A 20,992-nucleotide genomic window follows, 5' to 3' on the forward strand; every position below is an offset into this window, starting at 1 on the left:
AGAACCAGAATACGCAGAGCCATAGTAGAGGTAGATGCTGACCCACAACTGTGACGGCGACGATGACTCAGAGACCAATGCAAAGGATGGCGAAGACTAATGGAATAAAGAGGCACAAAAAGAGGCAGATCTAGAGGACATGATAGGAGGCCAAAAATAGGGACCAAAAGCCACGATGAGACGCCAGCTACGAAATTACTAGCTTGTGTGTGGCAGTTAGTGTGTGAGTGTGTTGGCTGTTGTGACCGGAGTGTGTGAGTGTGAGACGAGAGAGTTGAGAGACTGAGGTGAGATTGTGAAGAGCCTTAGACTTAGCTGCTAGAGCCACTTGAAGCTTGCTCCTGCTCCCAATTCACCAGTAACGACAATGATTTGGGAGAAATGGGATTGCTAGATTTTTTTATTTTCAAATTATTGAGGGCTAAATTGATGCATACGAAATTTTGCCAGGTGTTAACTACACGTGCCACGTCAGCTCTTCGATGACGGAAATAGACGGAAGGGACCAACTTGAGCCCCATCTTAAAATTTTAGGATACAATTTGAATTAATTGACAATTCAAAGGTTAAATTAAATCGAGATCAAATTTCAAGAATCATTTTGAGTATTAACTCGAATTGGGAGCATATCTGATATCTCAATAAAATTAAAAACGAAAAATGGTAAAAAAATAAAAAAAATTACATATTTTAGTAATTTTAATATTTATTTAAAAAAAATCCCCAATTTCCCTCCAGTTTTTTCTTAGAACCAGAATCTCCTCCCGGTGCTCCCACTCCCCGTCACCGTCCACCTCTTCTCCATCCGCCGCCGTCCCCATCTTCTCCCAGCGAGCCACCTCACTTCTGCGGTTCTCCTCTTCCAGCCCTCCGTTCCGCCATTCATCCTATCCCTGAGCTTGAAGTCGTGTCGCCGCGATTTCACTTCCATTCCGCCGAGCTCTGCCATCACGGTCACCTTCACGTCGTGCTCAGTGCTCACCTCCAGCTGTGCCGTCCAGTTGCAGCCGTCGCCTCCAGCCGTGCCTTCGAGTTCCGGCCGTCGCGTTCCAGCATCGTGGTTGGTGCCTCAGATTCTGGTAGGTGTAGTACTCTCTTGGATCCTTCCTATGTTTTTTCACTTTCTGTTGATGGCTGCTGTGTTGTGGTGGTTGCTTGGTTTCTGTGTTGTGGTTGCTGTGTTTTTATTAGTTTTTTATTATGCTATTGTCTTGCTAGTTCTTGCTGCTGGTTGCCGTGTTGTTCGTTGCTGGGTTGTTCTTGCTATTTGTTAAGTTGTTAATCACTTAATTGCTGTTGTATTAGGTGTTATTATTATTTTCTTTGCTATGGATTGTTGTTATTAACTTATTGCTTATTGCTGCTGCCTAGTTGTTCTTGCTGATCGATGCTTTGTTATTCACTTATTGCTTGCCATGGGCTTAATTTGTTAATAATTAGTTAATTTGTTAAGTTGTTAATCATTTAAATTGTTGCTGTGTTAATTGATCTTCTTGCTGGCTTTTATTATTTTCTTTTCTATATTGCTTTTATTGTGTTAATTTAATTATTCTTGTTATTAGATTTTTTCTCGTCTTTAACTTTAAGTCTTTCACTATAATTTTTTTCCCTAAGTATGGACGATAGTGTTAATCAAGAAGCACCTGGGATAACAAGGTATCTGCGGATAATAATTTGGCTTATAATCTACCTGATTCCAACACTGAGTTACTGATAGGTTTTCACAAAGCCGAAACTTTTTCTTTACAGGTGTTTGAAAATACTTTAATGTGCAAGGGCTCAAATCTAGGATGATTTAAATAATTGTGGGGATGGTGGTTTGATGCATAGTTATGGGAACGGGTACGTGTACAGCACATGTAAAATATGTTTTGGAAAGTACACTACAACACTTATAGCGTGCTGGTATGCAAATGAATTGTGAATTGGGATGCCATACATCACCTAGTTGGTGAATTCTTTGATGTGGATATTTTCACATTAGAATCATTTTGTGGTTCTTATTTGACTTGCATTTTGGTTAATTTCAGTTTTTTTTTTTTTAAATTTGTTTTGTTTTGTTTTTTATTTTGATTCTTCACTTGATATTAATTAACGTTGGTTGTTACTGACGGCAGTAGATATTCAGAATGGTAAATGTTTGGGATTGGTATTAATTGAAGATACTTTTTATCACCAATATTTCTTTTTTAAAACATCATTAGTAGAAATTCATTGCCTGCTGCCTGGTGATGTGAATTTGATTTTCCTTCATTTTTTGTTGGATTTGATTGGAGGACTTGTGATATTGTAGTTGGTTATGTTTCATATTGGCAGACAGCTACATTGTTGAAATTGGAATTGAATGCTTGGGTTTTGGGATGAAACTTAGGTATTTGTACACAATACTTGAAGCATTTCTTGTTTTGGTTTTGATTGATTGATTTTAGCTTTGGCTAGACTAAGCAGGAAAAAGTGCTATGGCAATGCATTTTTTGTGCCAATAGTATTCTTGGTGCCTTGGATTGGTACAGGGTTTCCCATGGGAAGCTCTTACCCTCTTAGAGTTGATTCGAGATAAGTTTGCTTCTAATGAGACAGAATGGCACACTTTTTGGTATTGTTATTGTGTTTCGGTTGTGTCCTTTTCTCTGATCAGGCCTTTTCTTTAAATTACACGTACCTCTTGTTTTTCTTCTGTGTATACTGTTGCTTGATTCAAAGGAAAAGTGTAATTAATTAACTGTTGTCTTTTCCTCATAGTCACACAATAGGCATACACTTCACTTTCCAAGTCCCTTTCCCATAATTCATGGAACTTATGTGAAAACTGTTATCCTTAAATCGTGACTCCTTTCCAAAGACAGTATATGTTGGCCTTCCTGTGTGGCTATTAATTCTTATAGTGGTGTTTTCATTCTATTTGTTCGTATAATAGATGACTGGAAAGAAGGTTGAAATCACAATCTTTGAGGGACTTCTCATATAAGGGGTTGCACTGTTGATTTCTCCCAAATTATGAAATTCAAATCTTCAGAACCAGGCAGATTTGGTCATGAAGGAATATTTGTTAGCAGATAATTCCATGTACATACATTATCGGTGGCAATTTTGGATATTGTATCAGTTAGTTTACTTAATTAATTAGTTGCTTTAGGATCTTTAGGCTAATTAGCAAGTTGTAGTGATCTTAGACTAAGTAATCATTCCCTAATAGGTTAAATATCCTTCTATCTTAAATTTAAGTTGATTTTGGTCATTGCCTTGCTTTAGTCTATCATCAAAAGTAGTAATCAGGTGGATCAATAGTCACACTTGCTGCTTATATCACTCACCCTGAACTTACTAGGCCATTTACAGTTAATTAGTCTTGCTTTCTTCACCATTTTTTTTTAGTTCTCTTAGTGTCATTTGTTAAAAGGATTGCCATAGTATCCATCCTCACACATTGTGTTCTTTATCTATCTAAATCCAAGAAAAAGTAAATCATGCTATTGCATTCTCAGTTCCTTTTACCATTGTGGCAAGTTGATGCCTATATGATTTGTTCTTGTGTTTTACATGATTAAATTTCTGTCAACGTCATCTCAAGTTACTTTTCAAGTCTCAGTCTGCTATGTCCCCTCTGTTTTTTAATTTCAGTTTTCATTATTTGATGGGAATAACATTGCATCAGGATGTGGGTAGCCTTTCTACCTTCTTATACAGGTTAAACTGTTTGTTGCTAGTGTTTATTCTTCTGGTTCAGGTAATTTGTATTATATGGCATTGATATCCATTAGCAAAATCAAGTTATGGGACCTGGTTGTTGTAATTCTCAAAAGAATTGCTCCCACACACTTCATTCATCTTGCCTGTCTTATAAGTTCGTTTACTGCTATTTTTCTGCATAAAAAATGAACGAAAAAGGAGGTCTTAAGAAATGATGTTGACCTCACACAAGGGTCAAAGTCCTTTGAAAAAGAAGGGTTTGATAAAGAAAAGTTTTTTTAAGCATTATTAGCGACTTAAAACTCTTTTGTTTTCTTTCCTTTTTTTTTTTTTGTTAATTTTGGTTTTCATTCTCTCCGAGGCTATTTTCTAGAAACTCTTGTACCCATGCTTTCTTTTTCATTTTTTCGCTCAGTCCACACATCTCTTCTCCTCTCACAGTCACTCATATCTATTTGACTGTTCCACCACTGGCTAGCAACACAAAAACAGCAACTTCAGTCAAAGTGACCTCTCCAACCAACAACCTTGCTTTGCCCTCTTTCTCTCTTTTCTGCAAAGAGCCCAAAACTATTATTTTATTGTTCTGATTTCTGTTGTTTCTAAGTGTTCTTTGTGTGCTGAAATTTGTGCCATTTGTTTTTGATTTTTTTTACTTGATCAGAAATTCTTTTTATTTATTCTTTAATTTCAATGAGTAGATAGAACTTTATTTTGTATTACAGCAAGTTTCTGAAAATTTCCTTTTGTACTAGTGTCTGTGCATCATAGCAAAGTATATCTCGTTGCACCTTGAGTACGGAGAGAAGAGATGGCTGGGCAATCAGATCCTGAGCTTTCACTGTTTTCAGCAGAGGAGGTATTTTAAAATTTTTTGGTCCTTTGCTCCGCTACATTCTTTGACATTGTTGACAGAATCACAGATTATTAATATGTTATGGTTTGGTCATCATGCAGCTTGAGTTCATTGCTGAGGATGAGATTGTGGACATTGTGCCCAATCTCAAGATGGGTCCTCTTAATTTCATCTCTGTAAGCAATAACCAATAAATGGAATGTCTCAACACTAATTCCTTTTACACACAGGGCATTGTTATTTACTTAGTTTTTCATAACAATGGCAGGGAGATTTTGGCCCATTTATCCCACAGATTGTTGCCCAAGTACCGCTTTGGCTGGCTGTTGCATTAAAAAAGAGGGGCAAGTGCTCCATTTGCCCTCCTCAATGGATGTGTGTTGGTGAGCTTCTCTTTTCACATCTCTATCCATTTTATTTTCTTTCAATCTTAGTGGTCGCAATGTTTCAGACCTGACAAGCCCATATGTATTATTTTTTCTTTTACAACCTATAATTGAGAAACCAAAAAGATAGAATAAATGAAGGAAATTTAAAGGATGTGTTTGAACTAATATTTTTGAACTTCTAGCAATATTCTCTCTTATTTTGCACGGTGGACATTGGGTGCAAGTTTTTCTTAAATACCATTTTGGGGTATAGCGGAATTAAGCTAAAGTTTATGAGCACCATATTACAAAGTGTTTGTGAATCAAGTCAAATCTTATAAGCACCATTAGATACATACCATTTTAGGTACTTGATTAAGTTAGAGGCATTGACAGGTACTAATTAGGAACAGAGATCAAATGGCCATTGACACATTCCCTTAATTTGGTATAGGTTTAGTGATCATAGATAATTTGGTTACTCTATTTCTATGGAATTGAATTAGGAATTTAATAAGTTCTCTTGAAGTTATGTTGAATCCACCTATGCTACATCTGTGGAACATAGCCGATTTCAAGCCCGGATAAAGGAGGAGGGTTGTGTTATGCTTTCGACAACCAACATAAAAACTGAGTCAAATCTTCATGACGTGGATCAAAAGACGTTATTGTGCTAAAACTAGGTCGTTTCCCGGAAGCAACCCGCTGTATGCCTCGCTTATAATGTTAAATGAGCAAGAGTCACTGCATCGGTACCCGGGTGTAGTATTAAATGAGCAAGGGTTCTCGCGTTTTCGTGAACGGACGAGGGTAAAACTAGTTCACAAAGAAAAAGGTAAAGGTAAAGGTTGGACCGATAGAAGGTTGAGATTTGGGACATGGAACATGGACACTGTAACAGGAAAATCTATGGAGGTAGTGGATACAAGAGGAAGATTAACATCATGTGTCTACAAGAAACAAAATGGGTCGGCGCGAAAGCTAGGAAGTTGGATACCTCTGGGTTCAAACTTTGATATACAGGAAAGGTGAATAATAGGAATGGGATAGGTATTATCGTGGATAAGTAGTGGAAGGACGTAGTGGATGGCAAGAGGATGGGTGATCGGATCATCTCTATCAAACTTGTGGTGGAAGGAGGTATTTTTCATGTGATTAGCACCTATGCACCGCAAGTAGGTTCGGACGAGCAATACAAGATAAGGTTTTGGGAGGATCTAGAGAGTTTAGTCCAAGACATGTCTTCGGGAGATAAGTTTTTCTTAGGAGATTTAAATGGTATTGTTGGGAGAGAAGTGAATGGGTATGAAAGTATTTACGGAGGCTATGCTTTCAGGGTGATCAATACTGAGGGTAAAACTATTTTGGACTTTTCCTCAACCGTTGACCTTCTCATCGCAGATACATGTTTTAAAAAGAGAGATGAACATCTTATAACCTATAAGAGTGGCATGACAAGCTCTCAAATCGACTTTTTCTTGTTGAGGAGAGTCGACCAAAAATTTTACATTAATTGTAAAATTATTACGGGAGAGAGTTTAAGAACACAACATATGATGCTCGTCATGGATTTTTGAGTTGAGCAAAAGTTGAGAAAAAGACATAATACGAAAAACCCAAAGACGAGATGGTGGCAGATAAAAGGCAAGGAACAAAAAAATTTTCTAAGACGGATAGGAGAAGATGCAAAGTGGGAATGGGATGAAAGTGCGGAGGAGATGTAGAGGGAGATGGCAGAAGTTATTAGAACAGTAAAAAAAAGTTTTGGTGAATCTAGAAGGATAGGAACAAGAGATAAGGAGTCTTGGTGGTGGAATGTGAGTGTACAAGAAAAAATAAAGACAAAACGGGAGTGCTTTAAAGAGTGGTTTTTGTGCCGTAATGCAGATAATTGGAAAAAATATAAGGCGGCTAAGAAAGACAAAAGTGGCTGTAAGTGAAGCAAGAACAATGACATATGAGGGTTTCTATCAGTCTTTAGGTACGAAGGAAGAAGAAAAATATTTATATAGAATCGCAAAGAGCCGTGAAAGAAAAATAGAAGACTTGGATAAGGTTAAGTGCATAAAAGATAAAGAGGGAGAGGTTTTGGCTCAAAATAAGAAGATCAATGAAATGTGGAAGAGCTACTTCTACGAGTTATTTAATTAAGGGCAAAAAAATCAAAACTTCGATTACTATCAAAGGGTTCGAGATTTCGGGTTAAAAGAGGCTCTAAAGCGGATGAAAAATGGCAGGGCAATATGACTCGATAATATTCCGATTAAAGTTTGAAAAGGTCTTGGAGAGAAATGCATCAATTGGTTAACCAATTTTTTTAGTAAGATTTTAAGGTTAATGAAAATGTCAGATGAGTGGCGAAAGAGCATCTTGGTACCTATCTATAAGAATAAGGGGGTATACAGAGTTATGAAAACTATAGAGGGATTAAGTTCATGAGCCATAACATGAAATTACGGAAAAATGTGATAGAAAGGAGGCTGGGACAAGAGACACAATACCACTGAAGCTCCATACCTGTTAAGAAGAATGATGGAGATATATTATAGTGATAAAAGAGATTTACATATGGTGTTTATTGATTTGAAAAAATGTACGATAGGGTACCAAGTGAGATCTTATGAAAGGTTTTGGAAAGGAAGAGAGTAATGATCACATATATTCGTGCAATTAAAAACATGTATAATGGGGCTATAACTAGTGTGAAGACTCAATGTGATGTGATAGAGAAATTTTCTATTGGTATAGGATTATACTAGGGATCATTCTTAAATCCATACTTTTTCACATTAGTTTTGGAAGTACTCACAGAGTATATCCAAGAGCCTGTGCCATGGTGCATGCTTTTTGCCGATGATATCGTCCTTATAGAAGAGTTAAGGAAAAACCTAAATAAGAAGTTGGATTTATAGAGAGAAGCTCTAGAAGTGTAGCGCATAAGCCGTAGCAAGACGAAATATATGGAATGTAAATTCGACTGCCGAAGGAAAAATCCTAATACAAAAGTGACGATTAGAGAAAACATCCTACAAAAAGTTAAAAGTTAAAAGTTTTAAGTATCTTGGGTGCATCATACAAGATAATGGATTGATTGAACAAGATGTAAATTATAAGATCCAAGTAGGTCAAAATGGCGGTGTGCGTCTGGTTTTATATGTGACAAAAAAGTGTCTTTAAAACTTAAAAGTAAATTCTATCGCACTGCTATCAAACCGGCTATACTTTATGGTATAGAGTGTTGGGCGGCCGAAAGGGAGTACGAACATAAGTGTGGTAGAGATGAAGATGTTGAGGTAGATGAGTGGTCATACGCGATTGGATAGAATAAGGAACGAAAATATAAGAGAGAGAGTTGGAGTAGCACTTATTGTGGAAAAGATGGTAGAATCGCGTCTCATGTGGTTTGGACATTTGATAAGAAGACCGGCAGAGCACCCAATCAGGAGGGTGGATAAGTTGGAAGATAGAAAAGGGGTGAAAGGCAGAAGAAGACGTAGAAAGACCATCCATGAACTCAATAACGTTGTTTGATCCATGTAGCCGACCGCACCTAATGGAACAAGACTTCGTTGTTTTTTTGTTGTTGTCTTCTCTTCACATCAAGTCATTTGTACTATTTGAGCATTATTCATGCCTCTTCTGTTGAGCATTTCTAGAATGTAACTAGAAGGGTTAATGAAAGAGTGAATTTGAAATCAACTTTATTGTGATTAATAGTAGGAAAGCTCCTTTTTTATTTACATTAGAAAAATTTGCTTTTTGCCCTTTTAGAGATATCGGAATAACAAAAAAAATCTACACATGATGTTTATTTATTTGAAAAAAACATATGATAGGATACCAAGAGAGATTCTATAGAAGGTCTTTGAAAAAAAGAGGGTAAGGATTGTATAAATTTGTGCAATTAAGGATATGTACGAAGGGATTACTACTAGTATGAAAACTCAAAGTGGTGTGACAGAGAAATTTTCTATTGGTGTAAGATTGCACCAAGGATCATCTCTATCTCTATATCTCTTCACATTGGTTTTGGATGTGCTTTCCAAGCATATCCAGGAACTAGTACCATGATGCATGTTTTTTGCCGATGACATCGTACTTATGGGAGAAACAATGAAAGATTTAAATCAGAAGTTAGAGTTGTGGAGAAGAGCTTAGAAGGGTATGGTTTGAGCATAAGCCGCAGTAAGATGGTATATATGGAATTTAAGATTGGCAGGCCAGAAGAAAATAATAATATAGAAGTGAAAATTGGAGAAACCATTCTACAGCAAGGAAAATGTTTTTAAGTATCTTGAATGTATGATATAGGATAATAAAGAAATTGAGGATGTAAAACATTGGATACAAGTGGGTTGGTCAAAGTAGCGTGCATCTGGTTTTATATGCGATAAAAGAGTACCTTTAAAATTTAAAGAAAAATTTTATTGCACTGCCATTAGACCGGTTATGTTATATGAAATAGAGTGTTGGGTGGCAAAGAATGAGTATGAACATAAGTTAAGCGCAATAGAGATGAGGAGGTTGGGATGGATGAACGGTTACACACATATGGACAAAATAAAGAATGAAGATATAAGAGAGAAAGTTGGAGTAACGTTTATTGTAGAAAAGATGGTAAAACCTCGTCTCAGGTGGTTTGGATATGTGGGAAGAAGATCAATAAAGCACCCAGTTAAAGAGGTAGATGAGATGGAAGATGAACAGATGACGAATAGAAGATGAACAGGTGACGAATAGTAGAGGAAGACTTAAAAGGACTTATACATGAGGTGGTCAAAGGAGATCTACATGACAACAGTCTCACTATAGACATGATACATGATAGGGCGCAACGACATCATTTAATCCATATAGTTGACTCTATCTAATGGAATGAGATTTTGTTGTTATTGTTGCTGCTATTGCTTTTTTACAAACTACATTTCGATCTTACGTACTTGCATTGGAAAAAGTCAAGATTCTGTTCTTAACACAATAAGTTTTGGGGACTAGACCTTGATTAATAGGCCTTGGAAAGGGATTCAATTGAGTTAGTTGGTGAAGAAGAGCATAAGAGAGAGCATTAGAGAGATAGAAAGGGAAGTTGAAATATCAGTAGTTGACGGTCTAGGAGAGCAAGGGGGTATTTTAAGACCAAGAAATTCAAGTGTGTTGATTAACACGTGTATATACAAATTTTGTACAATAGTACTGCTTTCGTCTTGATCTATTGCTAGTTTGAAGGTTCTTGCTTTATGGTTTACACTGAAGCTAAATTAACAAATATACAAGGCCTAATATTATTCCAATTCCTTTTTCTTTTTCTATAACTAGAGAACTTGACTCAAGTTTTGGAAGCTGAGCGAAACTCGCAAGAAATGTCAGAGCAACTGCCATTTCACTATGTAGAAATTTCTAGACTTCTGTTTGACCAGTAAGTCCAGAGTTTAAGAGACATTGCTCTTCTCATAAGAAAAAGAGACATTATTCTGTTTACCATTTTTCTCTTATTACATTAACTAACGTCTTTTCAAATTTTAGTGCAAATGATGACATCTCGGATGCATATATGGTGAGTATAAAAATGGTCCTCTTGTGGAAATATGTCCTGGGTTTTTTTCAGATGCTTTACCTTATTATTTTCTATACAGGTGAGATCTCTAATTGAGGACATCAGAGATGTACGATTTCATAAGGTTGAAACTGACCTGGAGGCATTCAATGGTCGCACAATTGCTGTTAAGGTAAATATTTTTAATTTTTTCTTTTGCAATAGGTAAATTTGATTCACTGATAGTTGTTTACAATACCAGTGTTCCTATCATATGTAATCAAGTGGTTCCTTCTTGTTGATTACATTAGAATTTTGTACTAATTGAAGTTCTTTTTTTATAATTTCTTTCATTAAAGTAGAGTTTCGTTCATAAGAAAAAAAATTACAAAGAATAATGGTGTGACCACGTTAGTCTATAATGGTGTGATGAGTTAGTTGATGGAAAAGGACTGAATGACTAATATGGTACACTTTTGCTAATCTCAAGAATGTAAATTGGTGTGATTGGGGTCTCGAGGACTATTTTAGTGCACGCAACCAATCTGAGGGACTATTTTGGACCTTGACTCTCTCATAATAGGTCTTTGTATTTCTTGCTGGCAATGCACAACATAATTCTTCATTTATTGTAGATAAAAAATTTGTCTGCCATGGAAGTGAATATCGTTCGCCCATTCATCGGAAGAGCTTTACAAGCATTCTATAAGCATGATAGTCCAGAGTTGATACCGGATCCAGAGAGAGTTCCTGATAGGCGACCGCAAGTTGTCCAAAATGCCCCAAGGGTATGTTTGTTATCTCTGTACTTTAGCAATGTACATTTTCATTACATGATAAGTCATGTAATGCTGTAGATACCTTTTAATTCCCTAATTCATTTTTTAAATCATTGATGAAAATTCAACATGACAAGCAGAAAAATACGTTTTGGACTATCATATGCATTGATGGGTTTTAATGCTACTGATATTTGCTTTTGCAGAGGCAACTGCGAAGATAAGGTACTTACAGCTGGATCTGTGCTGCTGAATTCTTTGTACTAGGGTAGCTTGCGAGTTGAGACCTGAGTTCTCAATAATCAGGAAGATATGACGTTTCCTTATTTCTCATAAGTTACACACACACGTTGCATGTAGTTTTGTGTAATCACCTTAACCCATGCTATGCATTTATGAATTTCCCATCATTTTGTTGATGGAATTATGGGACATGGTTTGTCTGAAAGATCACCCTGACGTGGATTCTCCAACACTCTCTAGGTGGGGTGATAACCTCCAGGAAATCATATCGACCTATCATTCTTCTATGGCGAACAAAAATATAAAACCAAATTGTAAACGTAAAGAAAGAAAAGCAAGCAACACTTTGCCGCATAAAGCAGTAGTACACTAGTAACCACGGACCTCTTGTATCGTCCAACAAGGGTCATACTTTCAGGGTAAACAAATCCAAGTGCATCTAGAAATCACAGAAATTCGATCATTTAAAAGAGGGAAAATTACGTTGTGATATTACATAAAATTGAGTCAAGATCTAAGTTAACTAACCTTAAATATTTCTCAATTTCAAGATACGAAATAGTTTCGCCAAAATCAAATCAATTAAACTATATATGCTTACAGTTTATCAAAACATAGAGAAGAGCAAGAAACAAAAAGGATTAGTACATCTCACAAATATCAATGTTCCACCACTCCATTATGCAATTTTACACATTTCCATTTGACTCAAAGGACATCTCCCTGACTAGAAGAGGAAAGATGTAAAGGAAATAGGCATGATAATGGGGAAGTGAACAAGTGCATGAATAGGAAAGTATAATAAGGATTAAGGAAGGAAGAGGTGCTACACGTGACAAAGGGATAACTAAACCCTTTTTAGACTAATTATTTATTAATTCCACACATTCTCTTATGTTGCTTGTTTTAATTTTTGTTCTATTATATTAATCTAATTAATTAATTGTTTTGAGACGTACCTTAAAGAGATTGTAAATAATTGAATTTTGTGATATTTGGAGGTTTTGAGATGGTAGTGTACCTACAAGGAATTTCAATGGCCTAAATTAGTAATGATTCAAATAGGTTTATGAAAACTATGATTAATAAATAATTGAGTTTGATGTGATATTTATAGGAAGAGTGAAGTAAATTCTCCTTATTACATGAAGAGTTATCCACCTTGAGGTGGTTATCATCCTAAGAATATTAACTAAAAAAAAGTGGGATGACAAATCATTATTTACGAATTTTTTATTTAAATAAATACATTAATTACTGAAATAAATAATTATCAAAATTATTATCAAAATTTTTTTTTAGAGTATAAACGAGATCAGTTTACTGTAAAGGAGATAAGATATGTGCGCATGAGCGGCATGACACGTGTATATTATCTCGTTTACACCGTAAACGAGATAAGGCTAGGAAACGGCTATATATAGATGTCGTTTACAGCGAGGTTTTGGGCTCCAGTTCAAATCTTTCGACCATTTTTTCATCTCTTTTATTCCTTTTTGGCCATATTATTGAGTAATACGAAAATGGTTCGCACAGATGCACGTGATCAGGACATCAACAGAAGGAAAACACGAAGATTCCATGGACATCCATTCAATGCACATGGTACTTTAATTCGTCCGATTCGATCATTCGGTACTCATCACTTCTGCGAATACTGTAGTTCTTCACACCCAACATTACTGCATCTCGGCATTTGATTCTGTGGTCGACCTGAAACTCTAACCCACCGTCTAGGTTGTAATCATCTTTTCCGGTGTTCGAAATAGAAAATTTCTCATGGATGGCGTCCAAATCCAATGCATGACAGTGACTTGGTACATCTGATAGTGGTGAAATCGGGTGAAGAGAGGCAAAACCTAGCGCACCGCAGTCTCGGCCGGCGTCTCCGGTATAAACTCCTTCTCATCATCATCTTCAAAAGAATCACTATCGTTGTTATCCGCAACGTACTCTTCATCGGAGTCTTCCTCACCCACCTCGATGTCTTCCACTGGACTAACAACATGAATCAGTGGTGGTGTGAGCGGTAGGTTATCCTACACAAATTTCGAGTGTACAGAAGCACCACCACCAACATCACCAACCTCGACGGAAAGCTCCATCACTTATTCCACCATGATTCTCCCATGGATGTCGAACATGAGTCACACTTGCTCGTCTTCCTAGAGTCGAAATCGGAAAACTCCATTACCCAACGGTGCTAGCAACCTATACCTCACTCTTCCGATCTCTTTTCTCCCTGTGCTACCAAGGTTGCTCAATGTCAAACTTTTCAATTCGGACAACAAACTTACGCTCTGAGTGCACAATAGTAATGAATTCTCCCCCTCAAATATCATCCCATTGTCACTGTTTCTCCTACGACAATTGGGGTATACACAAACAACCACATATCCACTATTACTGGACATTTTTGCCTAATTTTGTAAGAAAAACAGGAGAGAAGAAAGTATGAAATGTATGTGGAGAATGTAAAGAGTTGCACATTCTTTTATAGTAGTTGAAAATTTATTTTACTATATCTCGTTTATATTGTAAATACATTGGTTTAACACATATCTCGTTTACCGTATAAATAAAATATGTGTAAGTATCAATTTATAATTATAAAGATGGCTAGCAAAATAGTAAAATTACATCCACAAGCTTCCTTGGTGGAACACGTGTTTTTAATGTAATTACATTCCTGCCCTACATATACATCGTTATTTACAACATCTGTCCTTTTTTATCTTTCTTTTAACCTATTTGAAGCTGAAAAGTTGAGGAAACTACTTATCTCTCAAACTCTCTCTCCTGCAATGTTGTGATCTGTTTCAAGGTCCCTATTTATCTACTGGATCGAAGGCAGTGGTGGCTTCAGCAATCCCCAAATCACTCTTTTGAGTTCAAATGCTGCTTTGTGATTGGTTTTGCACAATAGTTCTTCACGCAATGGAAGGGTAATTGAGCATACTGGAATAATTTGAGCGGGATCCATGGCAAATTTTGGGCGCAATTCTTCAAAAATTTTCAAATTTCATTTCTTTTTCAAATTTTGAGCACACTATTTCTGGCTTTCTCTCTCCTTTACCCACAAAAATCAGAATCACTCTCTTTCCTTCGACGCTCTTTCTCTTTTTCTCTCTTCTCTGATCGTCCTCTTCATTTTTATCTTCATCTCAGCATCCGGAAATTGTGTTCCAAGTCACGAGAGACGGCTGGTCAGTGCTGCAGTTACGAGAGCGTCTGGCAAAGAACAAAGAAGACACGGCATGGGCTCCGAATCTGTTTCCGACGAGTAGCAGAGATGAAAAACAATAAGTTAGAGGTAATGGTGGCTATTGATACAGCTTCAGGTAGAAAGAACAGTGGCAGGGTTTAGGGTGTTGCTGCCATCAACGAAGAAGGAGCAGTTGACAACAATTTCAGGACACCGATCAAGAGAATGGAGAGCTCTGAGATCCATATCCCATCCATATTATTTGCATAGGTCATTTTTTCTTTTTTAAAAGTAGAAATTTTTTTCCTTTTTTCTTTTTAATAAAATTACAAAAAATGTCGTTAGGGTTCGAGATGCAAGCAAAGGAACCGCCAGAGGAACGTGTGATGGTTTCGGCAAGCGTTCCAGCACCGGAACACCAGAAACCGAGGCTGGATCCGTTCGCGGGTACTCCACAGGGATGATCGTCCTGGTTTATGGCCGTCGCGGATATGCCGACGAAGCGACTAGACTCCCCCCGCACCAACAACACCTTTGAGAAGCTCGCTAAGGTTTAATTTCTTTAAACAACCACCATATTTTTGCATCCATATTGAATTCTTACATTAGTGTCAAGTTGAATGCCCTCCCAGAGATGTTACATGTATAGGTAGCATGTCTTTACAACATGGGATTTGTTGATTTTGTAGTTTGTTTTGATTAATTTGTCTACATAAAATAAATTCCAGCTTCTATTGTTTTATTCGGTTGCAACTTCACAGGCATTAATTTTTGTTCTTTTTTTCAAGGTATTATAAAATTATAGGTTCTTTCGATAACTATTATACTATCCTGTCAAAGCTGCCAGGGGAAGGCATGAATTTTGAGCCTGACAACAGCTCTGAATTTCTTCCAAATGCTACAATTGAGGTTTGTACCAATTAGCTATAGCATATGCTTAATTAATTTTATATAGCATATACAAATTTTAACATTCAAACAACCTAGGTTGCAGGCTTAATACAGAAGAAGGCATGGTGTGTTATTATGTTTTTATTAATGTTCATTAGAAATCATTCAAACTCATTATGTGATGCCATAATAGTTGAATAGACCTTTTCTTGATCTGCATTTGAAAGTGCATCTATTTACATGCCCCCATTGAATTATTAGATTGCATAGATAATAGAGAACTTATCTAATATATTGTTTTCTTTCATTACTTAATGTCAAGTTTTAGTTTCTTATGAGTGCAGTTTTAATAAATCTTTTGATTGTTGATCAGGGTGGTTGTTAACTTTTCAAAACTATTACTAAATTATCCTTTATTTTGTAATTTTTTTTTGTCTTTTATACACATATTTTGAGGACTCAATTATATGAAAAACGAAGAAGAATAAGAAAATGGAAATATCCATAGTACTCTATCATCTATGTAGATAATTTCATGTGTTGGTTGTTGATGACAGCCTCATATATGGGAAGCTTATTGAAAGAGTACTGTGAACCTCTTCTTGCCAAGATACAACAAACTATGATAAGGTAATTGTTTTAAGTTGAATTATGCAATTCCATTTTTTGTTAAACAAGTTTTTGGCTACTGTATAATGCATGGTTTTTTTTTTTCATTTTTAATTTTTGTAAACTATAGAATTTGAAACTTCTTGATTTTGAAATTTGATCTTAGCAGGCTTAAAATCCAGCCTATTATGATTACATCTGCTCCGTTAGCGTCAAAAGTCTTTAGTGCCTTCAAACAAAAGTTTCATGGTGGTGTTGTCCAAGAGGTAAATACATTATCTATTTTGTTAACATGAGAATAATCATCTATTGTTTATTTAGAAAGGAATCATCTCAATTATTATAGAGGAACGTCTTTCCAAGGATATCCCTCATTAGATTATATTATTTACGTTGTTTTTGTGCTTTCCACATTCCATTATCCCTCATTTTTTACTACAAATAGAGGAGAAATAGATTTTGTGAAATGCAGCTTTTAGAATTCTAATTGGTTTTGCTTGACCCAATAAGTTTGAAAATAAAACATGGTGTTTTAACTGTACCGTATATTCTTTCCTTCTACCCATTAAGTTGGAAATTTTTCATTTCAAATTTTAGTGGCTTTTGTGGGATTAAGTTTTTGTTGCAAACTTATTTATTTTGATGTAAATATGTTTTTGTGATTTTTGGATTGAGATGATCTGTGAGTATGATCCTGTTATCCTTCACTATTGTTGACCTTTTCCCATGCTTGATTTGGATTTGTTTTTAGTTTGTGATCTATATTTATTGCTTATTTGTTTATTTGTTTTCTTTTTACTCTCAAAATCTTTGTAAGATAAGAAGGCAAATTAAGATGTGAAGAAAATATACATTTCTTACAAAAATAAACATGATTTTTTTTTCACTCATCAATTTACCATTTTTGCTTTAGAATATATTTGCTACTAAAGTCATAATTTTTTATATGATTGTAGGCATCATTTTTCTTTCATAATTTCTTACAGTCAAAGAAAATATACAGAGATAGTAATCAATAATGAATTGCTTTATATTATGGCAGTTTCAAAGACATCATAGCCAGGCACAATTTGCAGAAGCATTGTATGGTGATCTGACATGGTATAAGATTTTAATCATTACATGGATTAATGCTGATTTTAGAGAGTTATTTGATACAGTACAGACAAACTCTCTTTCAACAAGAATTCTGAAGGTGTCTTTGGAAGGTTTTTGTCGTCGCACACTCTCTCTCACTTTCACTGCATTGAATTGCTATTCCTGTTGCTTTTTCTGCGTTGAGATGCATTTGGTTGAGAAACCTCGAGCTTGAGCTGAATGATGATTTTAATTGCATGTTTCTTTGTGTATCGTTTTCTTCAATTTTTTTAGGAAAGAATATTCATGATTGACGAATCGAGCTGTGTTTTTTTTCTTCTCTGCCATTAAATATTTTTTTTCATTGAAATGCAGCGTCTTGAGTAAAATATTAACAAAGTTTATACTGTATGAGAAGGCCAAGAAACTAGTGTTAATAGATTTTCTCACATTGTCGATGATTTTGTTTGATTTTCTTTTCTTTTATTTGGTGATATAAGCTTCAGGTTTCCATCAAGATCCCCTTTTCTGGAAGAGCGTAGTGGCAGAATGGTGTGCTACACTTGAAGAGGAGAAGATTAGGAGATCTCGATGTCGGCAATGGTGGAATGACGCGACAAATGAGGGGAGCACACAAACAAGCTTTTGTGGTTTGAAGTCACTCCCTGAAAGCATCATCAGAATGAGTTTCCGTCAGTTCCTCCTGTAAACTCAGCTTACTCTATCCAGTCAGATGCATTTGAAAATGAATCATATCAAAGCTCCCCAAAGTACCCTAGCAGATAGAGGTATTATTCTATCATTTCATTTTTGGATTTTGATTAAATTTTATTTTACTTTTTTGTATCGTCTTTGGTACTCTTGATATTTCTATTTATTTGGGTTTGATTCCTGTAGTCAGCAGCCCTTATTCTATAACATATAAAGAAAGAATAAGCATTTGTATGTTATATTCATTTCATTTTAACTAATTGATTCCAAGACTAACATAACAGTGTTTCGGATTTGCTCCCACCATCACATTGTTAGAAATTCTTCATTTGGTATGTGAATGCTCTCATCACTAACACTTTACATATGCCAATATAAATTTTCTCAAAAGATGTTTTGAGTTTTTAATTTATTAGCTCGAATTGGTTTGAATAAAAAGGATTTGTTTTTGGAAATTCTATAAGAGATAATTTTGGAGTAATGAAGATCATGAAGTAATGCAAAAAATAATTCTGTAAGAGATAATTTTTTCAAGGTTCTGTGTTTGTGTTTTACAACTAATTAAAAGCTAGTCCGTGAACAGCCAACCATCGTACTGTAAAAATTGGATAGGTCCTATCTATGGTCATTGGAGCCTCCTAAAAAGATCTACTAAATTCATCAAGTTGGTCCAAAGGATCAAAACGGCCAGTTATTAATGGAATTCCTTGTCGGTTCTCCGTAAAATACTCGTTTGGCCGAGGGCTTCCAAAAACATCGTAAGCTAAACCCGTGCTGACAAATAACCAACCCGCAATGAATAGGGAGGGTATAGTAATGCTATGAATAATCCAGTTCAGTTTTTTATCTTTTCAATTTGTTCTTCATTTGGTCAAAATTTGTTCTCCTGCAGATCATGGATACCCTTTCGGTTTCACCTAATAAACTCTGAGATCTTAATTCTTAAATATTATGATCAGTACGTACAAGCTTCAAGATCTTCTTATTTATGGTCTTTAAAGAACATGATAATATCAGTGTAATACAACTGCCCAACTCAGGTTAGATACACATGTTTGCATATCCTTTATCTGGGTTGAAATGCCAATATGATTGCCTAACTTGCGTAAATGATTCTTTTGTGTTCATTATTTAATGTGGAATAGTTTTTATGTCAATTTCAGAGAGAGAAAGAGATGTAGATGACTAAAATAAGAGCAAAGAGTATCATTTAATTTGCCGAATTCTGTTACTTTTTTTCTTATTTTGACTAAAAATTGTTTTCTTAAAATTTTATTGACTTTCTTTCTCATTCCTTAGATTGAGTGTAGTTCTTTTTGAAAAGCTTTATACTTTGCTATACATGCTGTGCTTTAGTGTTTTTAAGTTATCTTTCAGTCTTCAGATGGCCCTTTTTATCTTTTTCTGTTTTTATTAATTTTAATGGCCGAATGTATAGTAGGTGCACTAATTGTTTCAACTCCTCAAGATATTTCATTAATGTTGATGGTCGAATATGTGGTGTTGCTACATATTTATTAAAAGTTAAATAGTTACTTTGGATCAGAATATACATGATCTCTTTCAATTTTTTGTTAACATGAGAATAATCATTTATTGTTTATTTAGAAAAGGGTAACATCGGGAATCATCTCAATTATTCTAGAGGAAAGTCTTTACATTTTTTGTTAATGAAAATTAATGCATTATTTATGTTGCTTTTGTGCTTTCCAAATTCCAATGATATCCCTCATTAAATTATATTATTTACGTTGTTTTTGTGCTTTCCACATTCCAAGGTTATTCCTCATTTTTTATGTTGTTATCACAGAGGAACATTGTGCATTGAATTAGACTCACAATAGCTTAGTAGTCACTAGAATCACTACTTTTCTTGGCGAATGATATTTGAGAAAAGAAAAATCTCATTGATTTAGTGTGTATATATATGTCAACTCTTAACAATAAGTACTCAAAAGTGTTAAGGAGATAGTATTTTTCGTATGCACTTATGTAGTATGCTTTTGTTTGTGTGAAGAAGAATCATTAAGAGTTCATAATAATTGTATTGATTCAAAATAAAATTATCCCTTTTAAACTAAAGATTTTTATTTGGCTTTTTTACTTTTGCAGAACTGTACTGCAGAGGCAAAGTGGGCGACCCTCCCAAACAAGCAAGCTCCATTCCCATCCTCCAGTGAGTATTGAACTCGGGAGAGATGGTTAAGGGATACAGACCCTCATCCATCTGTGCCAACTTGCGTTGGTACTTTTGCAAAACTATTGCATGTGTTTCATGAACATCTTGGAGCTGGAGTAGATGTCCCAGATTACATTTAATAATAGCGGGAGGAGCTGGAGTAGAAGAGAAAGCATGGGTAGTTATCAGTCATCATGGTTGCTATTAAGCCACATTAAATATTAATAATCTTGAATAGACTTAATCTTTGTTTGAGCAAACACTTCAGGCTATGCTTGGAAATAAGAATAAATTTTGATGTACATCCAGTAGTATATACACAAGATTGTATCATTGTATTGCTAAGTTGAATGTCTCACTAAATTAAAGCTAAATTTTAAATGCCATTACATGATTTAACACTACATTATTTAACACTCTGAGTTTTATATACTTAACAAAAGGTTATGTTGTTATAAATAAGATTATACTTAAATTATCTATCTTTGTTTGATGGCTTATTTTTAAAAAAAAATTATACGGTTTCAAATTTTGTTAGTTATTTTTTTATTGATTTTTTTCATTTATTCTGGCTAACATTGGATATAAAAGTTATTACAAAATTGTGTGTATTGTCTTTGTTTTATGTTCAATATATTACAGCGAAAATTATTGGCAACTTATAGAATAGATGCATAAATTTAAGTTTTCTAAAAGCAAAGAAGGATATAGTAGAATAAAAGGATAGTTATATATTTATTTTTATGGAAATATATATTAATAAATACAGAAAAGACAAAAACATTTGTGAAAAAAACATTTTCTCAAAAGCCAAAATTCTGGAGAAAGTCTAAAAAAATATTCTTTTAAAG

At 35.1% G+C, this 20,992-nt stretch overlaps 2 protein-coding genes across 27 annotated transcripts; both read left to right on the plus strand.

Moving 5' to 3' along the window:
- The first annotated feature begins 578 nt into the window (after nucleotides 1-578).
- On the plus strand, nucleotides 579-11,658 carry LOC112697212 (DNA replication complex GINS protein PSF2). Of its 2 annotated transcripts, none has more exons than XM_025750297.3 (9): nucleotides 579-1,079; nucleotides 4,446-4,549; nucleotides 4,648-4,722; nucleotides 4,815-4,929; nucleotides 10,231-10,330; nucleotides 10,438-10,468; nucleotides 10,548-10,640; nucleotides 11,083-11,235; nucleotides 11,433-11,658. In XM_025750297.3, the coding sequence occupies exons 2-9, from the start codon at nucleotides 4,502-4,504 to the stop codon at nucleotides 11,448-11,450; spliced, it is 633 nt and encodes a 210-aa protein (XP_025606082.1). In that variant the 5' UTR covers nucleotides 579-1,079; nucleotides 4,446-4,501; the 3' UTR covers nucleotides 11,451-11,658. The 2 variants fall into 2 exon arrangements, with proteins under 2 accessions (XP_025606082.1, XP_025606081.1); XM_025750296.2 differs by lacking the exon at nucleotides 579-1,079 and adding an exon at nucleotides 4,051-4,196.
- A 2,538-nt stretch (nucleotides 11,659-14,196) lies between these two features.
- LOC112697213 (uncharacterized) lies at nucleotides 14,197-20,527 on the plus strand. 25 transcript variants are annotated; one of them, XM_072197453.1, is made up of 10 exons: nucleotides 14,203-14,414; nucleotides 14,638-14,944; nucleotides 15,020-15,225; nucleotides 15,463-15,583; nucleotides 16,123-16,195; nucleotides 16,341-16,440; nucleotides 17,217-17,382; nucleotides 17,752-18,039; nucleotides 18,855-19,002; nucleotides 20,075-20,527. In XM_072197453.1, exons 5-8 carry the CDS (start codon nucleotides 16,131-16,133, stop codon nucleotides 17,958-17,960), a joined length of 540 nt encoding a protein of 179 aa, XP_072053554.1. In that variant the 5' UTR covers nucleotides 14,203-14,414; nucleotides 14,638-14,944; nucleotides 15,020-15,225; nucleotides 15,463-15,583; nucleotides 16,123-16,130; the 3' UTR covers nucleotides 17,961-18,039; nucleotides 18,855-19,002; nucleotides 20,075-20,527. The 25 variants fall into 25 exon arrangements, with proteins under 25 accessions (XP_072053563.1, XP_072053571.1, XP_072053575.1 ...); XM_072197454.1 differs by having other exon boundaries at nucleotides 18,855-18,920; XM_072197460.1 differs by having other exon boundaries at nucleotides 17,758-18,039.
- The last annotated feature ends 465 nt before the right edge of the window (nucleotides 20,528-20,992 follow it).

Source organism: Arachis hypogaea, chromosome 6, assembly GCF_003086295.3.
Source record: "Arachis hypogaea cultivar Tifrunner chromosome 6, arahy.Tifrunner.gnm2.J5K5, whole genome shotgun sequence".
In the NCBI taxonomy this organism is placed as follows: domain Eukaryota; kingdom Viridiplantae; phylum Streptophyta; class Magnoliopsida; order Fabales; family Fabaceae; genus Arachis; species Arachis hypogaea.

What these genes read in the sequence shown, in the direction of transcription:
- LOC112697212 (XM_025750297.3), top strand. Translation starts at nt 4,502, where the DNA reads ATGGCTGGGCAATCAGATCCTGAGCTTTCACTGTTTTCAGCAGAGGAG. An exon ending in CACTGTTTTCAGCAGAGGAG is followed by an intron (nt 4,550 to 4,647) that starts GTATTTTAAAAT and finishes GTCATCATGCAG; the next exon opens with CTTGAGTTCATTGCTGAGGA. An exon ending in TCCTCAATGGATGTGTGTTG is followed by an intron (nt 4,930 to 10,230) that starts GTGAGCTTCTCT and finishes TTCTATAACTAG; the next exon opens with AGAACTTGACTCAAGTTTTG.
- LOC112697213 (XM_072197453.1), top strand. Translation starts at nt 16,131, where the DNA reads ATGGGAAGCTTATTGAAAGAGTACTGTGAACCTCTTCTTGCCAAGATA. An exon ending in ATACAACAAACTATGATAAG is followed by an intron (nt 16,196 to 16,340) that starts GTAATTGTTTTA and finishes ATTTGATCTTAG; the next exon opens with CAGGCTTAAAATCCAGCCTA. An exon ending in TCTGAAGGTGTCTTTGGAAG is followed by an intron (nt 17,383 to 17,751) that starts GTTTTTGTCGTC and finishes TGGTGATATAAG; the next exon opens with CTTCAGGTTTCCATCAAGAT.